The 23,075-nt window shown below is 34.5% G+C and overlaps 1 protein-coding gene across 10 annotated transcripts in view; it reads right to left on the bottom strand.

Moving 5' to 3' along the window:
* dock3 (dedicator of cytokinesis 3) overlaps positions 1-23,075 on the bottom strand; it is a 304,695-nt gene that overhangs the window by 173,380 nt on the left and 108,240 nt on the right. For all 10 annotated transcript variants that reach the window (XR_010897931.1, XM_067416279.1, XM_067416269.1 and 7 more), the window contains one exon: positions 6,564-6,619. Coding sequence is in view for 9 of the 10 variants with exons in the window: in XM_067416279.1 (XP_067272380.1) it covers positions 6,564-6,619 (56 nt within the window). In the remaining variant the exon portion in view is untranslated. The remainder of the gene's footprint in view (positions 1-6,563; positions 6,620-23,075) is intronic.

The raw sequence follows: 23,075 nt of genomic DNA, 5'->3' as shown, positions 1-23,075 counted from the left end.
TAGTATCAGGGTGGTTCTCCAAGAGCTAAATGTTCCCCTAGGGTAATTTTCTGTTTGCATTTGCACTGCCAGTAGGAAATCTGAAGTGACGTAATCCATACTTCCTGTTTTGACTTTTATTTTAAAGCCACAGCAGACATATATTTTGATGGCGCAGAGATTGCCAGAGTCTGAGCACAGAGCACTGACGTTCTCTGTCTTGATTAGCTTAAGATCTTTTTAACAGTCCTGTCTAATATGTTATAAGGTAGAAATGGTATACAAAGAATGTAGACATTATATGAAAAAGTACTGTATTAGCGTTTGCTGTGTGGTTGGTGTAATGCACCTTGTCCGTTTGGTGAGGTGTTTATACTCGACGCGCTCGTCGTTGTGCAATTCTTTGAGACGACAGAGGGCGATTCACAGTAATTGTTCTATTAACCATCAGGAAACAATGGTGTGAAGAAGTACACACTAGACCCTACTCTGAAGTAGTCGAGATTCGCCTCTCATAATGTAACATGCTCTAAACACACTTCTTAAAGGGGGAGGGGGGGGGGTGAATTGGTGTTTCATGCATATTGAGCTTTTTACACTGTTAAAGACTTGAATTCCCATCTTAAAAATAGACAAAGTTTCAAAAACTAAGTTGGACGTTTGATGGAGTATTTCTGTGTCAAAAATACTCTTTCCGGTTTCTCACAAGTTTCGGGGAGTTTTTTTCGAGTATGGGTCCGCTTGACGTTCAATTGACATTCAAGGAAAGTCCTTGTATGGGCCGTACGGGCTCTTCTCCCGGAAGGGTGCGCACATAAACACTGCTCTCAAGGTGCAGATCCACCTGTCCATGCAACACTTCTGGTCGTGCCACGCTCCACTTTATTCCTATGGGTGACGTCAAGTGACTTTAAACGTGCCCGAATAGCATTGCGGGAAGGCAGCGCTGCATTTGAACCGATTTGAACGCACAAATGACGGAAAGCGTCACAACATCACGCTTCAGTCGTGTCGCAAAAGTGGATCTCCACGGTCACTGCTGTCACAGGACTTCACAAAATCAACAATGTTACCAAAGAAGTGTGTTTTTGATAGAGCGGTTCCAACAATAAAGGTTCACGGTCGTGCTTTGGATGCAGGCGGTGAGTAAAACTGCTTTAAATATCTATGTTGTTGGCTAGCGTCGCGTAAATAAACATCAGTAAACAACACGATCGTATATAGTTAATTCGTCAATGGAGCATGCGATGTATGGTGTGTGTTTAAATACATTTGTTTAGCTGACCAAAATAGGTGTCTGTTTTTTTTTTTTGTAAAACCACCCAAACATAAACCTAGTTCTCACAAAGCGTGCTTCTTCATTGAAATGCGCTAACTTACTCCATTGTTTTTCTATACACTAGTCTGATGTGCAAAACCGTTTTGCTTGCTACTTCTAAGGTTTAGTCGCATACAATAGTCCATAAACCGAATCATGTCCTCATAAACCACGAGTAAACACACACAAATGTTGACAGGCCACTAAATACAGTACATACCACAGAGACGGACGTCCTGCTGTAGCTGCTTCTCCTGTTCAATTTATTTCAGCTTCCGGATCTGATTGTGGATCATATCTGTATTAGTTGAATCTGATTGATAGCCATGGTTTATTTAGGGTAACGCTTGAGGACGTCACAGCTTTCAGACGCTCTCAAGCAATAGTTGCGCACGCTCGTGATTCTTTAGCTCCACCCACAGGTTTTTTTTCTCGAAAGACTCCGTATATTTATATTATATTTACTTTTATGAATATAATAAAACTAAAGACTTTTCGGAGATATAAAGGATGCCATACTACTCTATAGGTACTCAAGATTGACATGAGATTGACTGAAACTGAGTGTTTCACACCCCCTTTAAGCATGCAAAATAATATATGTGGATTGTTTTTTTGTTCAAACAAATGTAAGATATAATGACTTTTCTAAGTGTTTGTGTACTCGTCAGACTACCTATTGAAAGCTGTAAATAAGTTTGCGTAGCTACCCTTATCGCTGACCACAATAAAGACATGTGTGCATGTGCGTGTGTGTTGTGGGAAGACTGTGAAGTTCTACATGCGCAAACACCTGTGAAAAAGTTGAAAAATATCAAAAGCTAGAACAAACAGGAGGAGCTGTCGACTGACAGTCCCTGGTGTGCAGTTTCCCCACGTGTTTTCAGAAGTGAGTTCCCACTGGGAGTTTCTTCGTTTTTCTTTTCTTTTTTTGCTCACTCTTTCCAGTTCTCTCTCTTTATACTGCACATGTGCAAGCACACAGGCTACCCTACATTAATCTGAATACATTTGAAAATGGTGTTTCTGTTTCAAAACGCTCTTCATCCACTCTAGCATTGAATCTTTTCCTAAACTTTATCAATGTTTTCTTCTCAAAAAATATGTTCTAAGAATGTTTTGTTAATGTTCATATTGGGTTATGAAAACAATATTTCTGAATGTTTTCTGAATGAGTGTTTTTTCTTGGTTATTCTAAGTTAACATTAAAGGTGGGGTAAGTGATATCTGGTAACAATTGTTGATATTTCAAATCACCAATACAAACACGCCCCTACCCCCAAAAGGGTCTCTGCCCTATATGGTAAATGGACTGCATTTATATAGCGCCTTTATCCAAAGCGCTTTACATTTTTGCCTCACATTCACCCATTCATACACCGACGGCGATGTCAGCCATGCAAGGCGCCATCCAGCTCATCGGGAGCATGCTGGGGTTAGGTGTCTTGCTCATGGACACTTCGACACTTGGTCAGGTGGAACCGGGGATCGAACCACCAACCTTTCGGTTTGTAGACAATCTACATGAACCACTGAGCCACTGCCGCCCCATACTGATAGCTCCGCCCCACACATACGTAACCCAGGTAACGACTACGGCAGAATCTGTGTGTAACTAATCCAGGTCGAATATTCAATGAAAAAGTCACCCTTTCCATCACAAAAACACAAACCGTTCTCATGAACAACTCGATAGTACATGGGCATGACAGTCCAACTAACGACATATTACAATTATGACCAGATTCGAGTTATAAGGATCAGAAAAAACACAAACCGTTCTCATGAACAACTCGATAACGTAGTACATGAGCTGGCAGTCCAACTAACGACATATTACAATTATGACAAGATTAGGGTTAAAGCGATCACAAAAACACAAACCGTTGTCATGAACAACTCTATAGTACACAAGCTTAATAGTCCAGTTATCAAACAACATATAACATTTTTGACCAGATTAGGATTATATAGATCATGAAAAGAGGAAACAAACATATATTAGGAGTATAGTATCTTACTTGTCGGACATTTTGTGAGCTGACGCTTGAAACAGACAGTGAGGAGATGTATATGCTCCATACGGTGTGGAAATTCTGTGAGTGATGACGGGTCTTTGTCATCACTGAAGTGAGACACAATACGATCGCAAATGGACAAACAAGCGAACATGACACACGAGCATATTCAAGCAAAAGCAGCATATATTAGCTCTTTCTCGGCTAATGTCCATTATGTGTGTCTTGTGTTTTGAATAATCACGCGCACTGAGCCTCTCTTCTCACCATAGACACGCCCCTTACTGCTGATTGGCTACAAGTTTGTTATTTCACTCGGCCCGAGTCCTTTTTCTAAAACGGTTTTGAAATAACACTTATCCCACCTTTAAGGGAACATTTTATAATGTTTATAATTTGCTAACATTATGGTAATGTTACTTTTCTCAGAACATTTCGAAACAAGTAGTAACATTTAAAAACATCCAACTAAAACAATATTAACCTTCATTCATCTCTCGCATCCTGTCACAAATTCTCACGGGTCAAAATTACCCAAAGCTCTTAAATGTCCAGAAAGTTTACATCAGGTAATTTTTTTAATATCTTTACTATTTTGAATGCAATTCTTTTTGTAGATTTAATTTTTTTTATTATAATTATTATAATTATAATTATTATTATTATTATTATTATTATTATTATTATTTTACATTTGAATTATTAGATTTGATCAATAAATAATATAATTTAAGCACATTCTTCACATTCTTTCAACTGAAATTCAAATCTCACATTGGGTCAATTTAGGTGTCTTTGCAACCTCTTATAATAAGTAAGGGATAATGTACACCCAGCCGGTTGTTATCGCAGAATAAACCCTGACAGAGTGATCAGGACCCCGACGCGAAGCGGAGTCTTGCATCACTCTGAAGGGGTTTATTCTGCGATAACAACCGGCTGGGTGTGCATTATCCCGCTTATTACATGGCTACTATTCTCAAATAAATTAGACACAAAATATTGTCTTGAGATTAAATATTTTTTAAACGGCTTTAAGCCTTTATCTATTGCTGCTAAATGTTGAAAATGAATGCTGAAAGGGTTAGTTCACCCAAAAATGAAACCTAGCCTATGATTTACTCACCCTCAAGTTACCATAGGTGTATATGACATTCTTCTTTCAGACAAATACAATCGGAGTTATATTTAAAAAGTCCAGGCTAACGTTAATCCAAGCAGTAGTTGTAGTTGTGTTTGAAGTCCATAAAAAATGCAGCTGTCCGCCAAATATGGTGCTCCACACGACTCCGATGGGTTAATAGAGCCTTCTGATTCGAATCGATGCGTTTGTGTAAGAAAAATATCCATATTTAAAACTTTATAAAGGAACCCCGCCTTGAAGTCTTCCATTGTAGCCATGGAAGCTACAAGATGGCGCCAGCGTTAAGCATAGAAGTAGTACCGGTCAAGATAACTCGTAGTACCCGGATGAGCGGGTGTTATCTGGAAAAACATACCACTGGAATGCGCGATTGACCAATCAGAATCAAGTATTTCACAGAGCCGTGTAATAAAAAATAATAATAATATAACATGATATTTCATGACTCTTGCCACTAGATGGCCTTATAGTTCTATATGGACCAAAAAGTCTGCTCAGCTGGGTCCTAAAGTCAGTTCTTAAGTTTATCTCTTCAGTATTCATTCAGATACACATGTAGACATTAGTAAATAATTTTTTGGCAAGGTTTAGTTTTAATTTTGAGCCCTTTTTTTTTGGTTTTTCTATGAATACTGAAGCATTCCTCATATTCTATTAATTCCTAAGGGGGTCAAATTGACCTGCAATGGAAAGATTTATAACTTTTTTTTTTATTACAACCATATAAATTCCTTGAATCCAATTTTTTTGTGATTTTGTGTGTGTATTCGTGGTTCAAGTGCGACAAAAGTCTTGAGGTCTTGAACCACTCTGATGAACATTTAAAATGAGTTTCGGGTCAAAATGACCCGAGGGAAGGATGATTGTGAAAACATCAACATAAGTGTACTTCTTTAAAGCATGAAAATGTTTATTAATACTTTTAAAAAATATTAAAACTTAATTAAAAAATGTTAACGTAAAGTGCACTTAAGTGTGTTAAGAAACAGTCATGAAAGCGTACTCGCTTTTCGTACACTTAAAGGGGTACGTCACTGCTGGCAAAGTGGGCTTTAAATAAAACCTGGCTGCCAATACAGTAGAAAGGGGAAAATTGAATCGGTGTAACCTGACTAGAGAAAACAGAGAAAAAGGCAATTGTTTTCCCTTTCACTTAAAAGGTAGAAAAACACCCATAATGCACTGGATATGTTGCCATCCAAAGCCACTCCCACCATTCTGCTAGTGATACGTTTACCAGAGTCAAATACTGCCTAGCTTTAGCAGGAAATACCTCTTAGTAAACTTTTAGTCATAATAGTGTCGATTTCTTGCTCCTGAGTGCAAGAATTCAAAGAGTAAATGTTCAGCGGGAGTGAGAAAAACCCATGTTTGCAGTCAACATTAACTGGAATTTTGAGTGATAAATCTAGCCGTACGATAACTGTGCTGTTAATAACCCTGTGCCGATCCGACTGTCCATGGGCAATGATACGAAATATACAAAAAAAGTATAATCTGTAGTTTTCATAAAAGCCCTGGAGCTGTCAAAAGTCTTTTGCTGACACATATATACGTGTATTTGTCAAGTCTAGGTAACACAGAGGACGATAAAACATTGTTAATTTACTTATACTACTGACAATGGAACAATACAAAGTTTGAAATATGCCAGTTACACTTTCAGAGGCCTTTTATTTCATTCATATCATCTGCAAGTACAATTTTTAATTTTCAGATTTGAAGTGCACATTCAATACAATTAAGTGCACTTATTTTTCACAAGGGAAAGATGATATAAACCTCTCTCAATTATGAATCAATTATATCCCACAAAATACCATTGAAACACCAGGAGCTCACACCAAGCTCAATATCTGTGGCAAATATTTGATAGAGAGAAAAGTGAGTACAGCTTCCGAAAGATGAAACCTCAGCATTTCAGACATGTGACGAAACTCATGAGACAGTCGGATGGGAGAAAGGGAATCACAGGATTGAGATAAATGAATAAATAAAATGTTTCTCTTCATCCATCTGTCTCTCTCTGTCACCTTTCCGCATCCAACCCATTCGTTCTCTACTGAGGAAACAGCTTGCCATAATTCAGTATAAAGACACTTACCCCCTGTTAGTGACGACAGCCTTCTTCAAGTGGACGTAGCCGGCTGGGAAGATTCCCTGCGAAACAAGAGGGAAGAAGATTACATCTCTGCTTCTGCGACTGTAAGCTTCCATGAAGAGAGCGAGTGGACGCTCAGCCATGGGCGTCTCTGGGAATGTGTCCAAGCAGAAGATAATTCAGTGGCCCTGCTCGATGCAGATCATGTCAAAATCTTTACTTCTCGTGCTTCAATTGCTTAAGGCTGAATCAACCTCGGGAAGGTCCTGATTCCTCAACTAGACGCATCAAAAAGTATCAATTTCCACATTCCCATGTCATTATAAAAAATGTATAACTTTATTTAGTTGGTAGAACACAAAATAAGGTATTCCAAAAACTTTCTATGTTTTGTTTTATGTTTTAATTGTTTGTTTGTTTTTCTGTGAGTCTTATTTTGGTACATTTTGTTTTGTGTGTTGTTTTGTACATTTTGTTTTGTGATTTTTGTTTGTTTTGTGTGTTGTTTTGTTTTGTTTTAGTTTGTTTTGTGAATTTCATTTTGTTGTTGTGTGTTGTTTTTTTTTTTCGTTTTTTGTTGTTTTTGTGAGTTTTGCGAATTTCATTTCGTTTTATCTTTTGTGAGATTTGATCTGTTTTGTGAATTTAAATTTGTTTTGTGTGTTGTTTTGTTCGTTTTGTTTTGTGTTGTTTTGTGAGCTTTGCTAATTTCATTTTGTTCTGTCTTTTGTGAGTTTTGATTTGTTTTGTGAATTTCGTTTGGTGTTGTGTTTAGTTTGTTTTGTTTCAAGAGTTTACATTTTTGTACATTTTGTTTTGTGATTTTTGTTTGATTTGTGTGTTGTTTTGTTTTGTTTTAGTTTGTTTTGTGAATTTCATTTTGTTGTTGTGTTTTGTTTTGTTTGTTTCGATTTGTGCTGTTTTTGTGAGTTTTGCGAATTTCATTTTGTTTGATCTTTTGTGAGATTTGATTTGTTTTGTGAATTTAAATTTGTTTTGTGTGTTGTTTTGTTCGTTTCATTTTGTGTTGTTTTGTGAGCTTTGCTTTGCGAATTTCATTTTGTTTTGTCTTTTGTGAGTTTCGATTTGTTTTGTGAATTTCGTTTGGTGTTGTGCGTTGTTTTGTTTGTTTTCGTTTTGTGAGTTGTGTGAATTTCATTTCATTTTGTGTTTAGTTTGTTTTGTTTCGTGACTTTTGTGAATTTTGTTTTGTTGTGCGTTTCATTGATTTTGTGCTTTGTTTTGTACGTTTTGATTTGTTTCATGAATTTCGTTTTGTGTGTTGTTTTGTTTGTTTTTTTGAGTTTTACTTCGTTTTGTGAATTTCATTGTTTTGTGTCTTTCGTGAGTTTCGATTTTTTTATGAATTTAATATTACTTTGTGTTTTGTTTTGTGAATTTAGTTTTGTGCCTTTCATTGTGTTTTGTTTTGTCAGTTTCAAATTGTTTCGTGAATTTCATTTTGTTTTAAGCATCTCATTGTTTTGTGTGTTGTTGTGTTTGTTTGTTTTGGTGAGTTTTACTTCGTTTTGTGAATTTCATTGTGTTTTATGTCTTTCGGGTTTTTTATTAATTAAATTTTGCTTTGTGTTTTGTTTTTGTGCATTTAATTGATTTTGTGTGTTTCGTTTTGAGAGTTTCGATTTGTTTCGTGAATTTCGTTTTGTTTTGTACATTTTGTTTTGAATCTTGACCAGGAAACCTATAGACATTTAATTCAGTCAACTATTCCATTTATTCAAAAAGGGATTAAACTAAGGGATTTAGGGGGTCTAAAAGCATAATTAATCACACAAGTTTCTTTAGAACAGTGAAAAGGACGGATGCACAGAGAAGCGCAAGGCAAGAACATGCCACAGAAACATCTCAGCTGAAGCCTCCAGATGGTGGAGTTTCCTGCCATGTACAGTTGTTGCCTAATTGTCTTCACTGTTCACTTTCAAAGGTCAGAATGATTAGTAATTGAGGACACCAAATGCTCTCGAACAAACCTCCATCTGCTGGAGGAAGGATTCCATGTTCATGGATGACAAATCAGCATATGCTAGTATTCATGAGATGGATGGTCACTCGCTAATCATGTATGAAGACCTCCTATTGCATGAGGAGAGCTCATTGTACATTTATTACATAAAATATATTTAATTACAATTAATAAATGTATTAATTAAAAGCCATCATTCACACCCTTTGGTAATTATGTAGATGAAAACCTAAATATTTGATATGTAAAAATATACAGTAATACAACTGTTAATTAACAGATATTTCTTAGAGTGTATATATATATATATATATATATATATATATATATATATATATATATATATATATATATATATATATATATATATATATATATATATGAATGTATGTTTGTTTGCAAACCCCAAATCCTTATTAGCGTTATGTGTTTAGACATTATATATATATATATATATATATATATATATATATATATATATATATATATATATATATATATATATATATATATATATATATATATATATATATTATTTTACCCCTTAGTAGAAATGTCAATTATGTCAATAAAAACATGTCCAGATTTCAGTCCAAAACATAATGTATATAATATTTCATCCCTAATATTTACTATTTTAAGGGTTATTTTCGGCCCAAATTCTCATTACTGTAATGCATCAGGAAATCGTACTTATTTTTTCCCCCAATTTATATTTTTTTAAATTATATTACAACAATTACTACTATGATACTTTTTTCACATAAAAATGTAAATAGATTTTGTGCTTTATGTTAATGACAGTTGGGTAAAATATGCTTCATTGTAATGAATGATAAATAATATTGGTGTTACAATAATTCCACATATGACCATGAATCAGGCAATAAATAAATAATAGAAATTATATAAAAGCAAACAAAGAAATTAATTTGAGGGTGAAATATGACTTTGACATCTTCACAGCATTTATGAGATTTTCTATAATGTCAAAAAACAACTTTAAAAAAATCAAACAGGAGACAGAAACTTAACAAAAAGAGTAACAACAGAAAATGGGTTAACAAAAAGACTTTAAGACGACTTGTGGGCCTAATCAATAATTCAAGCTGAAGGCGTGGTGTGTGGCATTTCCAGACTGTGCGTGAATCACGCACTGATCCACATAAGCACTCTAGCATTGTCATTTTGTCCTGCGTTCAGCATCCATTTTTGAGGCAGATAATATAGCTTTATATGAGCTGAACTGAGAGGATATGTTAGTGTAGGCCCTGCGGCTGCACAGATGTGCGTGCGTGTATACATCAGCTCCATCTGTTGAAACTCATGTTATCAGTGTGTGTGTGTGCCAGAAGCGTATAATTTATTTTATGATTTTATCCTGAGCACCAGAGCTGAGTGCTGAAAATAAAGCTGCATGTGTCATGAAGGACAGGGACAATGGCAGCGGATTCAGCAAGAAATGCTTTAAAGGGCCAGTGATAAAACAAATTCCTGAAATAAAATAAAATAAAATAATTACTGCTGGGCAACGATTAAAGAGTTTAAACGTGATTAGTCGCATGATTTTCTGTGATTAATCGTGATTAGTCGCATGATTTTCTGTGATTAATCGTGATTAGTCGCATGATTTTCTGTGATTAATCGTGATTAGTCGCATGATTTTCTGTGATTAATCGCAATTAATCGCAGTATGCGCAAAACTTTATAACGAATACAAAAGTGCTGCTATATGAACAAAAATGCAATAACATTTTGCAAACACTTTAAACAAATAAGGTGTTTTTACAGCAGTTAAAAGTTAGTAACAGTTACAATAGTGCTTGTAAATATCATCATAAACATTAATTTAACCAAATTAAATTAAATTGGTGGTATACATATATTGATTGTGTAGTAATATTCTCATCAGTGTTCTGTCAGCTTTTACATAGGCCGACTGAAATCTGCATATTTGTGATATTCACCCCAGGGCGGTATTTAATTTTATAAAGGCCATTTAAAAAATAAAAAAAATCTTTTTAAATGTATGCATCATCTTTCATGTTAAATTCTTACATTTGATTAATAAATTCAGTTATAATAGCAAATACACTATAGGTTGTTACCAATCAAATTAAATAATTTAAACAGCAAAAAATACAGCTGCCATAAATAATGTTATAAGATTGATGTTCTAAATAAAACATGCAATCATACTTTTCAACATAACCGCCAATAGGGGGCAGCAAGTGATCGTCTTCATAAGTGAGTCATTGAGTCGTTCATTCAAATGATTCATTCAAAACACTGAATCATTTAGTATCAAAACACCGCGCTGATTGTTGCTTTCCTCTGGAACTATTTTCGTCGGTGAAATGATGGGTGAACAAGAACAAAAAAGGTTATTTGGATCTAAAAATTTAAGTAACTTAATATTAACTCTTTCCCCGCCAGCGTTTTAAAAAAAAAGTTGCCAGCCACCGCCAGGGTTTTTGACAATTTTCACAAAAATGTAATAGTCCATAGAATATTTTGTTTAATGAATATCTGAGCATGCAATATATCAAAATAAAGAGCTGACCCTCTTCTTTTAAACAAAACAAAAAACGTTTTGTTATAGCTTCATGCATTCCCTTTTTTAGCAACACTTGAATGTGGGTAGGTTTCAGAAGATGCGCAATAGCGCCCCCTAGCGTCCGACAGTGAAAACACGGAAAACTGGAAAATTCCGTTACTGGCCTGGAAGTGTTTTCTCACATATTAATAACGGAAATTTCCGGGTTTGGCGCTGAAAGAGTTAATTTGGCTATTTGTTTATTGAATTAGGTTTATTGAACTTATTATACACCTTTCATGCTACACAATTCACGACTGCAAAGTCGACTTGTGTTATTAACAATATCATAAATCATAAATATCAACAACTACAAAAAAAATCAGTTTTACCCCAGTATGTTTCTTCTGTGAGTTTATATTGCTGCTCAATTGTTTTGATTTTTCCACGAATGTCTCTCACAAAGAGACAGGCAGCACGAGCCTCAACGCGAGTTTGTTACCAGAGGCAGAGATACACTCATCAATCGCTGTTTACATTGAATATAATAATAACAACAAAAAAATCTGAATCATTCTTGCGTTTCTGGTTATTTTTATATTTTATTTGTCCCCGACAAAAAATGTCTCCTGTGACCAATGATTTGTTGGTTTGTCTGTATGTATATTCAGAGGCAGTGAGCAACGGCTTTCACGTTAATGCGCGATAAAATAATTATCGGCATTAATTAATTAATGCATTAACGCGATAACACGTTAACTTGCCCAGCCCTAAATATAATATAATATAATATAATATAATATAATATAATATAATATAATATAATATAATATAATATAATATAATATAATATAATAAATATAATATAATATAATCAATATAATATAATATAATATAATATAATCAATATAATATAATATAATATAATATAATATAATATAATATAATATAATATAATTAATATAACATAATATAATATAATATAATATAATATAATATAATATAATATAATATAATTAATATAACATAATATAATATAATATAATATAATATAATAAAATATAATATAATATAATCAATATAATATAATTAATATAATATAATATAATACAATACAATACAATACAATATAATATAATATAATATAATATAATATAATATTATATAATATAATATAATATAATATAATATAATATGATATAATATAATATAAAAACTAGTGCTGTCTGTGAAACTAGTGTATTCACAGAGATGCACATGCCAGTATATTACATGCAGACAATGCGCCAAAATCGAGTTCTCTTTTGCGTTTGAACAAACAATAACACACAAAATATGCCAAAATGTCAGTTTTGTCAAGTATTCTCATAAGAGCAGTCTGTCTGCTTATTACACACACAGGGATGCGCAGCAGCACATAAATATGTTTAAATAGTTCAGTTTTTCCATGTAAATAGCGAAACCGCCTTGGTGCAAATGCAACTGGATTTGAACTCTTTCCTCACCAAACACGGAATTTTCCGCTATTTGTGAGAAAACGCTTCCCGACCAAACACCGAATTTTCCAGGTTTCCATATTTTCCCTGTTAGACACTAAGGGGTGCTATTACGCATCTTCTGAATGAGTACAGAATCTCCTGATCAAAACACACATTGAGAAAGATGCAGTAAAACAAGCGATATAACATGACCATCAACATTAAACATCATATAGATCAAAACTATCTAATGTTAGTGAATGAAATGTGGGCCCAGGACGAGCTACAGGACTGTGAAGCATTAGGGATTTTAACAGACTCTACTCCATCTGTGTTTTACCATCGCTCTGAATCTGAACTGGATGTAGTCTAAACCGAAAGCTAGCATGCATTGCAAAAGAGTAAGCCATGGGAATAAACCTCTGGATATCACTAGCTCCACGTATTGTAAAGAAAACGCTGTACATCAACATTGCAGCCATGTAAAACTGAAGATACAGTATCTCTCGATATCTCCTGATAGACGAATGACTCACAGGAACAAAATGAGTCACATTTAATATAACCATGAATAAACAAACACACTGCTAGCTTGCGGCTTGTGAGTTTATGAAATTCACTTTGAAGTCTTTCCTCAAATCCTCAATGAAATCTTCAAATCATTAAACATATTTTAGTTCATTCTAGTTCACACATTGAGGAATGAAACTTAAAAAACAGCAAGACGCCTAGCCAAAAGAATATTCTTAAAAGAACATTTGTGAACCTGGACCACAAAACCAGTCATAAGTGGCATGGGTACGCAAAGTATTCAGACCCCCTTACATTTTTCACTCTTTGTTATATTGCAGCCATTTGCTAAAATCATTTTTACGTTTTTTTTAATTTTTTTTATTATTACTATTAAAGTTCACACAGCACCCCATATTGAGAAAGAGACACAAAAGAGAATTGTTGAAATTTTTGCAGATTTATTAAAAAAGAAAACCTGAAATATCACATGGTCCTAAGTATTCAGACACTTTGCTGTGAGCCTCATATATTTAACTAAGGTGCTGTCCATTTCTTCTGACGATCATTGAGATGTTTCTACCCCTTCATTTGACTCCAGCTGTGTTTGATTATACTGATTGGACTTGACTAGGAAAGCCACACACCTGTCTATATAAGACCTTACAGCTCACAGAGCATGTCAGAGCAAATGAGAATCATGAGGTCAAAGGAACTGCCTGAAGAGCTCAGAGACAGAATTGTGGCACGGCACAGATCTGGCCAAGGTTACAAAAACTGCCCTTAAGGTTTCTTAGAGTACAGTGGCCTCCATACTCCTTAAATGAAAGACATTTGGGACGACCAGAGCCCTTCCTAGAGCTGGCCGTCAGGGCAAACTGAGCTATCGGGGGAGAATAGCCTTGGTAGAGAGAAGTAAAGAAGAACCCAAAGATCACTGTGGCTGAGCTCCAGAGATGCAGTCGGGAGATGGGAGAAAGGTGTAGAAAGTCAACCATTACTGCAGCCCTCCAACAGCCGGGGCTTTATGGCAGAGAGGCCCGACGAAAGCCTTTCCTCAGTGCAAGACACATTAAAGTTTGCTAAAAAAAAAAAAAAACACCTGAAGGACTCTAAGATGGTGAGAAATAAAATTCTCAGGTTTGATGAGACCAATATAGAACTTTTTGGCCTTAATTCTAAGCAGTATTTGTGGAGAAAAATATCACCTGTCCAATACAGTCCCAACAGAGAAGCATGGTGGTGGCAACATCATGCTGTGGGGGTGTTTTTCAGCTGCAGGGAGGGAAAGATGAATGCAGCCAAGTACAGGGATATCCTGGTCGAAAACCTTCTCCAGAGTGCTCAAGACCTCAGACTGGGCTAAAGGTTCACCTTCCAACAAGACAATGACCCTAAGCACACAGCTAAATAATGAAGGAGTGGCTTCACAACAACTCCGGTACTGTTCTTGAATGGTCCAGCCAGAGCCCTGACTTAAACCCAATTGAGCATCTCTGGAGAGACCTGAAAATGGCTGTCCACCAACGTTTACCATCCAACCTGACAGAACTGGAAAGGATCTGCAAGGAGGAATGGCAGAGGATCCCCAAATCCATGTGTGAAAAACTTGTTGCATCTTTCCCAAAAAGACTCATGGCTGTATTAGATCAAACAGGTGCATCCACTAAATACTGGGCAAAGGGTCTAAATACCATGTGATATTTCATTTTTTTTTTTTTATAAATCTGCAAAAATCTCAACAATTCTGTGTTTTGCTGTCAATATCAATCAATCAATCAATCAACTTTATTTATATAGCGCTTTTACAATCACGATTGTGTCAAAGCAGCTTCACAGTGTCAAACAGGATAATATTGCGACAAAATTAGATTTGGCTGTACAGTCGTACTGGAGAAAACAGTGATGTTATCAGCTTATTTTAATTTATCATATAGCGACAATGTTGGCAGATCAGTATTATAGTTTATAGAATTAAATAAGACCTAATTCATACATTTTATTTGTATAATAAGTTGAATAACTTTAATCATATTTTTAGTGTCCCCAACTGAGCAAGCCAAGCCAAAGGCGACAGTGGCAAGGAACCAAAACTCCATCAGGGCATGATGGAGAAAAATAAACCTTGGGAGAAACCAGACTCAGTCGGGGTGCCAGTTCTCCTCTGGCCTATTAACACACCGTGTAAGATTATTATTCTGGCAACCTTAGAGGTCGGAAATCATATTAGATTGGAAAATTCAAAATTTCAGGGTATCCCGGAAGAGACAGATTTATTTAGGATGGGGCGTCGATTACACAAGAGTATGTATACTCTTGTGTAATATGGGGGCTGTGTGCACATTAAAGGTGCACTATGCAGCTTTCGTCCACTGGAGGGCGCCTATTCAAAACAAATGCGTAGTTTGATGACGCAAACTGTGAGCACAGCAGCTTGGGAGATGTGGTCTTCACGTCACAGGCGATGGAAAATAGGACTCAGGCAGAAATCACGTTCATGCATGCGGTTATTAACGTTACTGTAGTCTAAAGCAGAGCAGGACCGAGTGTTGTGGACCTGAGCACGGCTGCTGGAGCGATTGTTAAACAAATACCCGCCTCGCGAACACCAGGACTTTTATTATGACGGGACGGGACACATTCGCCGGGCGCCTGCACAGATCCGCTCTTCCGGTTATGATTATGAGATAATGCAGCTCTGTTTATCATATTAGATACATTTAAGTGTGTTTAAAATGATGTTATGACGTTACTCCGTGCGTTCACTCGTTCACACTGCTAAGAGTAAAGCGCTCCTGCCAAATAAAACCCGAAACCGAGGGTAGCGCAGATATGACGCAATTGACAGGCGACTCTCTCAATCGCTATTCTGAAACGTCCCGGTCCTTAGTTAAAATAGCAATTTTCTCACAATTTGCAAATAGTTGGAAACATTTGGGATATTGTAGGTACTCAACTGAACAAAATATATAATACCGGCCTAGTGGTTTTTGGATATTTTACAGCAAAAATACTACATAGTGCAACTTTAATGAGAAAAAAACAATGAACTTAAATGATTTTAGCAAATGGCTCTAATATAACAAAGAGTGAAAAACGTAAGGGGGTCTGAATACTTTCCTTTCCCACTGTATTTGCAGCAATAGCCAACAATACATTGTGTGGGTCAAAATGATGGGCATTTGTGATGAACTAAAATACACTTCAATGTTACTTCTATTGTAGTCCTTTGATTCATGCAAACCTATTGCAGGAGTCTCAAAAAAAAGAAAGAAAAAAAGAATAAAATAGAATAATAGGGGTGCTTTAATTACACTTCAGTGACCTTTTATTTCTTTAATATTATATTGTCTGCAATTAGTTTAAAAAAAAAAAAACATATACAAGTTTTTCCTAAAATTGTCTCAAAACTGCCATCAAGCTGTGTAGCCTAAAGGGCTCTTGATTTGTTGTCTAATGGCCCTCGATCAGCTCAGTGCGGTGGTTCTCACTAAAATTTCCAATGTAAATACTCTGATGGACATAACGTCCACCTTTCAAATGTTCACTCTGTGTATTCCGGTACATGTGTATCCATGGCAGGTAGAGCAGGCAAGTTTATAGTTTATAGTCATTGTTCAGCAGGTGAGCTGTGGCGTATGGGTAGGACTGTTGACCTGTAACTAACAGCTCTGCTCTCAGTTAGAGGGCCAAACAAAGTGTGCTTCCCATCCCTCGCTCTCAGCAGCCTAATGCTCGTTTAGCAGAAAAGGTCAACAGAGACAAATAAGAATAGCAATCCCGCTGCAAGCGGATACTGAACGAAGTCAACGAGTAAAAGAGAGATAGCGAGCAGCTTCCGCATGTCAGAATCCTTCCCGACAGTAATTGTACTCTTGATAATGCTAGTATTTGTTTGCTTAAAGAAATCAAAATGTACTATTTAATTTCCTAATAAAGGTTCCTGGTCTTATAGCGCATCAGTCGAAGTTATTCCCAATAGAGAATACAAAGCTTGTGTTTATAATGTTCCAAAATGTAATAACTTTCTCTAGTTCCTAAATAACGTTTTTGCTGAAAATAATATTAAGTATGAATTTCATAGCCTTATATTCCCTATCCAATAAAATGAAGACCTGCCCTACATTATTTCCCACAGAACGTTTTGTTTCTCTCTAAAAATATGCAATTTTGTTGCAATATTTTGTTTTAGTGGCTCAAAGGGAGGAATATTCCATGCACATGTCTCAGCATTTAGTTCTGGAGTGAAAACTGAGTCTAACTAACATGTCAAAGCCAATCTTAACTCACTTTTGGCACACGCCGAGTATTAATTTTAGGTAGCAGATGATTTTAATAAGCTGGATTAAGCTCCTCTCTCACTTGATAAACATATACAGTGATGAAGGTGAGCTTGCAGTTCTTTGTAGGCCAGACAGCATCAAGGTTTCCAGCTTTAGCAGGCGTGTAAATAATTAAGAGCTTCTGAAAGCCGACTATCCCACTGCGCACTGCTCTTGACATTCATTAATACTGACTTTTGAATGACAGCCGAGTGAAACTGGCATAAAATTACTTCCTAAAATGCCAAAAAACTACATAATATTCATACTTTTGTAGTTTTAATTTGCAATTAACTACTACACATTTTGAAAGTCTTCCCATAGAGGGCATTACAGAGCCTCGCACATGACATACAAAAAGAAAAATAGTATATTGTGGCCATGAATTAATAATTATTATACTTACTAATAAGTCAGCACGTTTTACTAATTAATTTCCTCTTTATAATAATAATTCCAGTGATACTTTTAGTAGTCTTACTTTTAAAAGTACTCCAAAAATAAGTAGCTAATTGTGTTACGCAGTTACTTTTTATGGATTTACTTCATGGATTTACTTTATGGAATTTTACTTTATGGAATTACTTTATGGAATTTTACTTTATGGAATTACTTTATGGATTTACTTTATGGAATTACTTTATGGATTTACTTTATGGAATTACTTTATGGAATTACTTTATGGATTTACTTTATGGAATTACTTTATGGATTTACTTTATGGAATTTTACTTTATGGAATTACTTCATGAAATTTTACTTTATGGAATTACTTTATGGAATTACTTTATGCAATTACTTTATGGATTTACTTTATGGAATTTTACTTTATGGAATTACTTTATGGAATTACTTTATGGAATTACTTTATGGATTTACTTTATGGAATTTTACTTTATGGAATTACTTTATGGAATTACTTTATGGAATTACTTTATGGAATTACTTTATGGATTTACTTTATGGATTTACTTTATGGAATTACTTTATGGAATTTTACTTTATGGAATTACTTTATGGAATTACTTTATGGAATTTTACTTTATGGAATTTTACTTTATGGAATTACTTTATGGAATTACTTTATGGAATTTTACTTTATGGAACTACTTTATGGATTTACTTTATGGAATTACTTTATGGATTTACTTTATGGAATTACTTTATGGAATTACTTTATGGATTTACTTTATGGAATTTTACTTTATGGAATTACTTTATGGAATTACTTTATGGAATTACTTTATGGATTTACTTTATGGAATTTTACTTTATGGAATTACTTTATGGAATTACTTTATGGAATTACTTTATGGAATTACTTTATGGATTTACTTTATGGATTTACTTTATGGAATTACTTTATGGAATTTTACTTTATGGAATTACTTTATGGAATTACTTTATGGAATTTTACTTTATGGAATTTTACTTTATGGAATTACTTTATGGAATTACTTTATGGAATTTTACTTTATGGAACTACTTTATGGATTTACTTTATGGAATTACTTTATGGATTTACTTTATGGAATTACTTTATGGAATTACTTTATGGATTTACTTTATGTAATTACTTTATGTAATTACTTTATGGAATTACTTTATGGTATTACTTTATGGAATTACTTTATGGATTTACTTTATGGAATTACTTTATGGAATTACTTTATGGAACTACTTCATGAAATTTTACTTTATGGAATTACTTTATGGAATTACTTTATGCAATTACTTTATGGATTTACTTTATGGAATTTTACTTTATGGAATTACTTTATGGAATTACTTTATGGATTTACTTTATGGAATTTTACTTTATGGAATTACTTTATGGATTTACTTTATGGAATTACTTTATGGATTTACTTTATGGAATTACTTCATGGAATTTTACTTTATGGAATTACTTTATGGAATTACTTTATGGATTTACTTTATGGATTTACTTTATGGAATTACTTTATGGAATTACTTTATGGAATTTTACTTTATGGAATTACTTTATGGAATTACTTTATGGAATTTTACTTTATGGAACTACTTTATGGATTTACTTTATGGAATTACTTTATGGATTTACTTTATGGAATTACTTTATGGAATTTTACTTTATGGAATTACTTTATGGAATTACTTTATGGATTTACTTTATGGAATTACTTTATGGATTTACTTTATGGAATTACTTTATGGAATTACTTTATGGAATTTTACTTTATGGAATTAATTTATGGATTCACTTTATGGAATTACTTTATGGAATTACTTTATGGAATTTTACTTCATAGAATTACTTTATGGAATTACTTTATGGAATTTTACTTTATGGAATTACCTTATGGAATTACTTTATGGATTTACTTTATGGAATTACTTTATGCAATTACTTTATGGATTTACTTTATGGAATTTTACTTTATGGAATTACTTTATGGAATTACTTTATGGATTTACTTTATGGAATTTTACTTTATGGAATTACTTTATGGATTTACTTTATGGAATTACTTTATGGATTTACTTTATGGAATTACTTCATGGAATTTTACTTTATGGAATTACTTTATGGAATTACTTTATGGATTTACTTTATGGATTTACTTTATGGAATTACTTTATGGAATTACTTTATGGAATTTTACTTTATGGAATTACTTTATGGAATTACTTTATGGAATTTTACTTTATGGAACTACTTTATGGATTTACTTTATGGAATTACTTTATGGATTTACTTTATGGAATTACTTTATGGAATTTTACTTTATGGAATTACTTTATGGAATTACTTTATGGATTTACTTTATGGAATTACTTTATGGATTTACTTTATGGAATTACTTTATGGAATTACTTTATGGAATTTTACTTTATGGAATTAATTTATGGATTCACTTTATGGAATTACTTTATGGAATTACTTTATGGAATTTTACTTCATAGAATTACTTTATGGAATTACTTTATGGAATTTTACTTTATGGAATTACCTTATGGAATTACTTTATGGATTTACTTTATGGAAATACTTTTGGGTTACATTTTTTCTGTGCTTGCTTGTTTGTTTTTTTAATAACAAAAAACCCATAAGTTCTATTTATGGGTGAATATGATCATCGAAGGTCAGCAGCAGACATTAGTTAATAAAGTCTACTTTTGTAATTTAACATATTTATTGCAGGTTTCTGTAATATTCTGAGTTTGCATTTCACGGTCTTTATTCATTTTGATAAATACTGAATCTGTGAAATGAGTGAGATGGGTAAATGCCTGCTCACATTTAGTCTAGAATAACCATCATGTTCACACACAGCACACACAACTTTTCCGAGCTTACTCGCGATTTCTCTCAACATGCGGACAGGAGAGCTGTCAATCAATAAATGCGAAAACAAAGTAACTTAGTTACTTACTTGAAAAAGCAACTCAGACATTTTCTTGTGAATCTAAAAGTAATGCGTTACTTTATTAGTTACTTGAAAAAAGTAATCTGATTATGTAACTTGCATTACTTGTAATGTGTTTCCCTTAAATTGTAGCAACATTGTAATAATTCATTCACTACCTTGTATTAGTTTAATCAAATTCATTTTTTTTTCATATTAAACTGTTATTCCCTTAACTGAGACAAGTTGATAAATCCCTCTCTCGTCTCAGTGCGTGAACTTAATCTCTCTGACGTGCGGTGACAATCTGATAGCATTTAGCTTAGCCCACTAAGCCCAGTTCATTCACTATGGTACCAAACAAAGATCAAGTTAGAAGCAACCAAACACCTCCACGTTTTCCCTATTTTAAAAACAGTTACACGAATAGTTGAACGACATAGTATGGTGACAAAATAAAACGTGCAAAATAAAAGAAGAACTATAATGTACGGCAGAATAGCACTTCTGAGAGTACTTCGACTCGACGCAGTAAAAAGTCCTGGCTGAAAAATCCTCCCTCAGAATTTTTCAGGCGGGATTTTTTACTGCGCCGAGTCGAAGTACTCTCAGAAGTGCTATTCCACCATACATTATAGTTCTCCTTTTTAACCTGCTTAGAAAAGCGCCACGTTTTTTTTTATGTCACCATACTTAGTTGGTCAACTATTCGTGTGACTGTATTTAAATAGGGGAAATGTGGAGGTGTTTGGACGCTTCTAACTTGATCTCTGTTTGGTACCATAGTGAATGAACTGGGCTTAGTGGGCTAAGCTAAATGCTTTCAGATCATCACCGCGCGTCAGAGAGATTAAGTGCACGCACTGAGACGAGAGAGGGATGTATCAACTCGTCTTAGTTAAGGGAATAACATAACATAAAAAAAACTATGGAGTATTCCTTTAATTCATGGGCACTATATATAAATCATGGAGGGGTCTGAAATTGTCATCGTAGGTGCATGTCCACTGTGAGAGACAATCTAAAAGAAAAATCCAGAAATCACAATATATGATTTTTTTAACTATTTATTTGGATGATGCAGCTGCCAATAAGTATTTGAACACCTGTCTATCAGCTAGAAATCTGACCCTCAAAGACCTGTTAGTCTGCCTTTAAAATATCCACCTCCACAACATTTATTATCCTAAATTAGATGCACCTGTTTGAGGTTGTTAGCTGCATAAAGACACCTGTCCACCCCATACAATCAATAAGAATCCAACTACTAACATGGCCAAGACCAAAGAGCTGTCCAAAGACACTAGAGACAAAATTGTACACCTCCACAAGGCTGGAAAGGGCTATGGGGAAATTGCCAAGCAGCTTGGTGAAAAAAGGTCCACTGTTGGAGCAATCATTAGAAAATGGAAGAAGCTAAACATGACTGTCAATCTCCCTCGGACTGGGGCTCCATGCAAGATCTCATCTCGTGGGGTCTTAGTTCAAAGTCAGTCGAATCGCGTTCTATATTAATGCGCAATGTTTGCATTGAAGCTCACACACACATACCTCACACGCACACAGAGCGGAGATCGCGCTGCGCACACACACAAACATTCAGGAGACGCATCAATGCTACCTCGCAAAATAAAATAAAACAATAGTAATAGAATGGCATTGCTACTGAATCACTGCATTATATTTTATATATAAATATTAAATATTATAAATAAAAAAATCTTAAAATATATAGATGCGTTTGTGTGTGTATTATACATACATAATACTTATACACAGTACACACACATGTAAACACAAACTTTTATTCAAAGTAGTGTGCAAAACACGTGATAAAAGCTAAAAATATCATAACAGCCAAAAACATCTACAGGAAATCAAGATTTGCCGACTGACCTCTAGAGAGGCTTTAATAGAGACGATGACAAGGCAGAGACACCAATATGTCAGGTTTAAATTCATCCGAGTAACAAAGCTATCTTTCCCTGGCCTCATTCATCTTGATAAAGAGGCAGGTTTTGTGTGAAGGGCCGTCTAACAGACTCGCTCCCCTCCGTCCCCTCTCTTGACCTCTCTCACTGTGCGCCGCAGGTTGCTTTTCCCTCTGCCATGAGGAGTAATGATCTGTTCTAACCGGCAGGAATTTCTCTCCGGAGACCCGGCCGACTGTGGCCTGGATTCTGGAATAGAAACCCTCGTTCTGTGGAAAAGAACGTCCCAGATTTCAGCGTGGAATGTCTAAAAACCTGTTGTATCATATAAACAGCTGTAAATCATGAATCAAAGCAACTTTAGA

The sequence above is a fragment of the Pseudorasbora parva genome, chromosome 14 (assembly GCF_024679245.1).
Source record: "Pseudorasbora parva isolate DD20220531a chromosome 14, ASM2467924v1, whole genome shotgun sequence".
Lineage (NCBI taxonomy): Eukaryota > Metazoa > Chordata > Actinopteri > Cypriniformes > Gobionidae > Pseudorasbora > Pseudorasbora parva.
The sequence above is the reverse complement of the archived record's forward strand: the minus strand, read 5'-3'. Positions and strand labels throughout refer to the sequence as shown.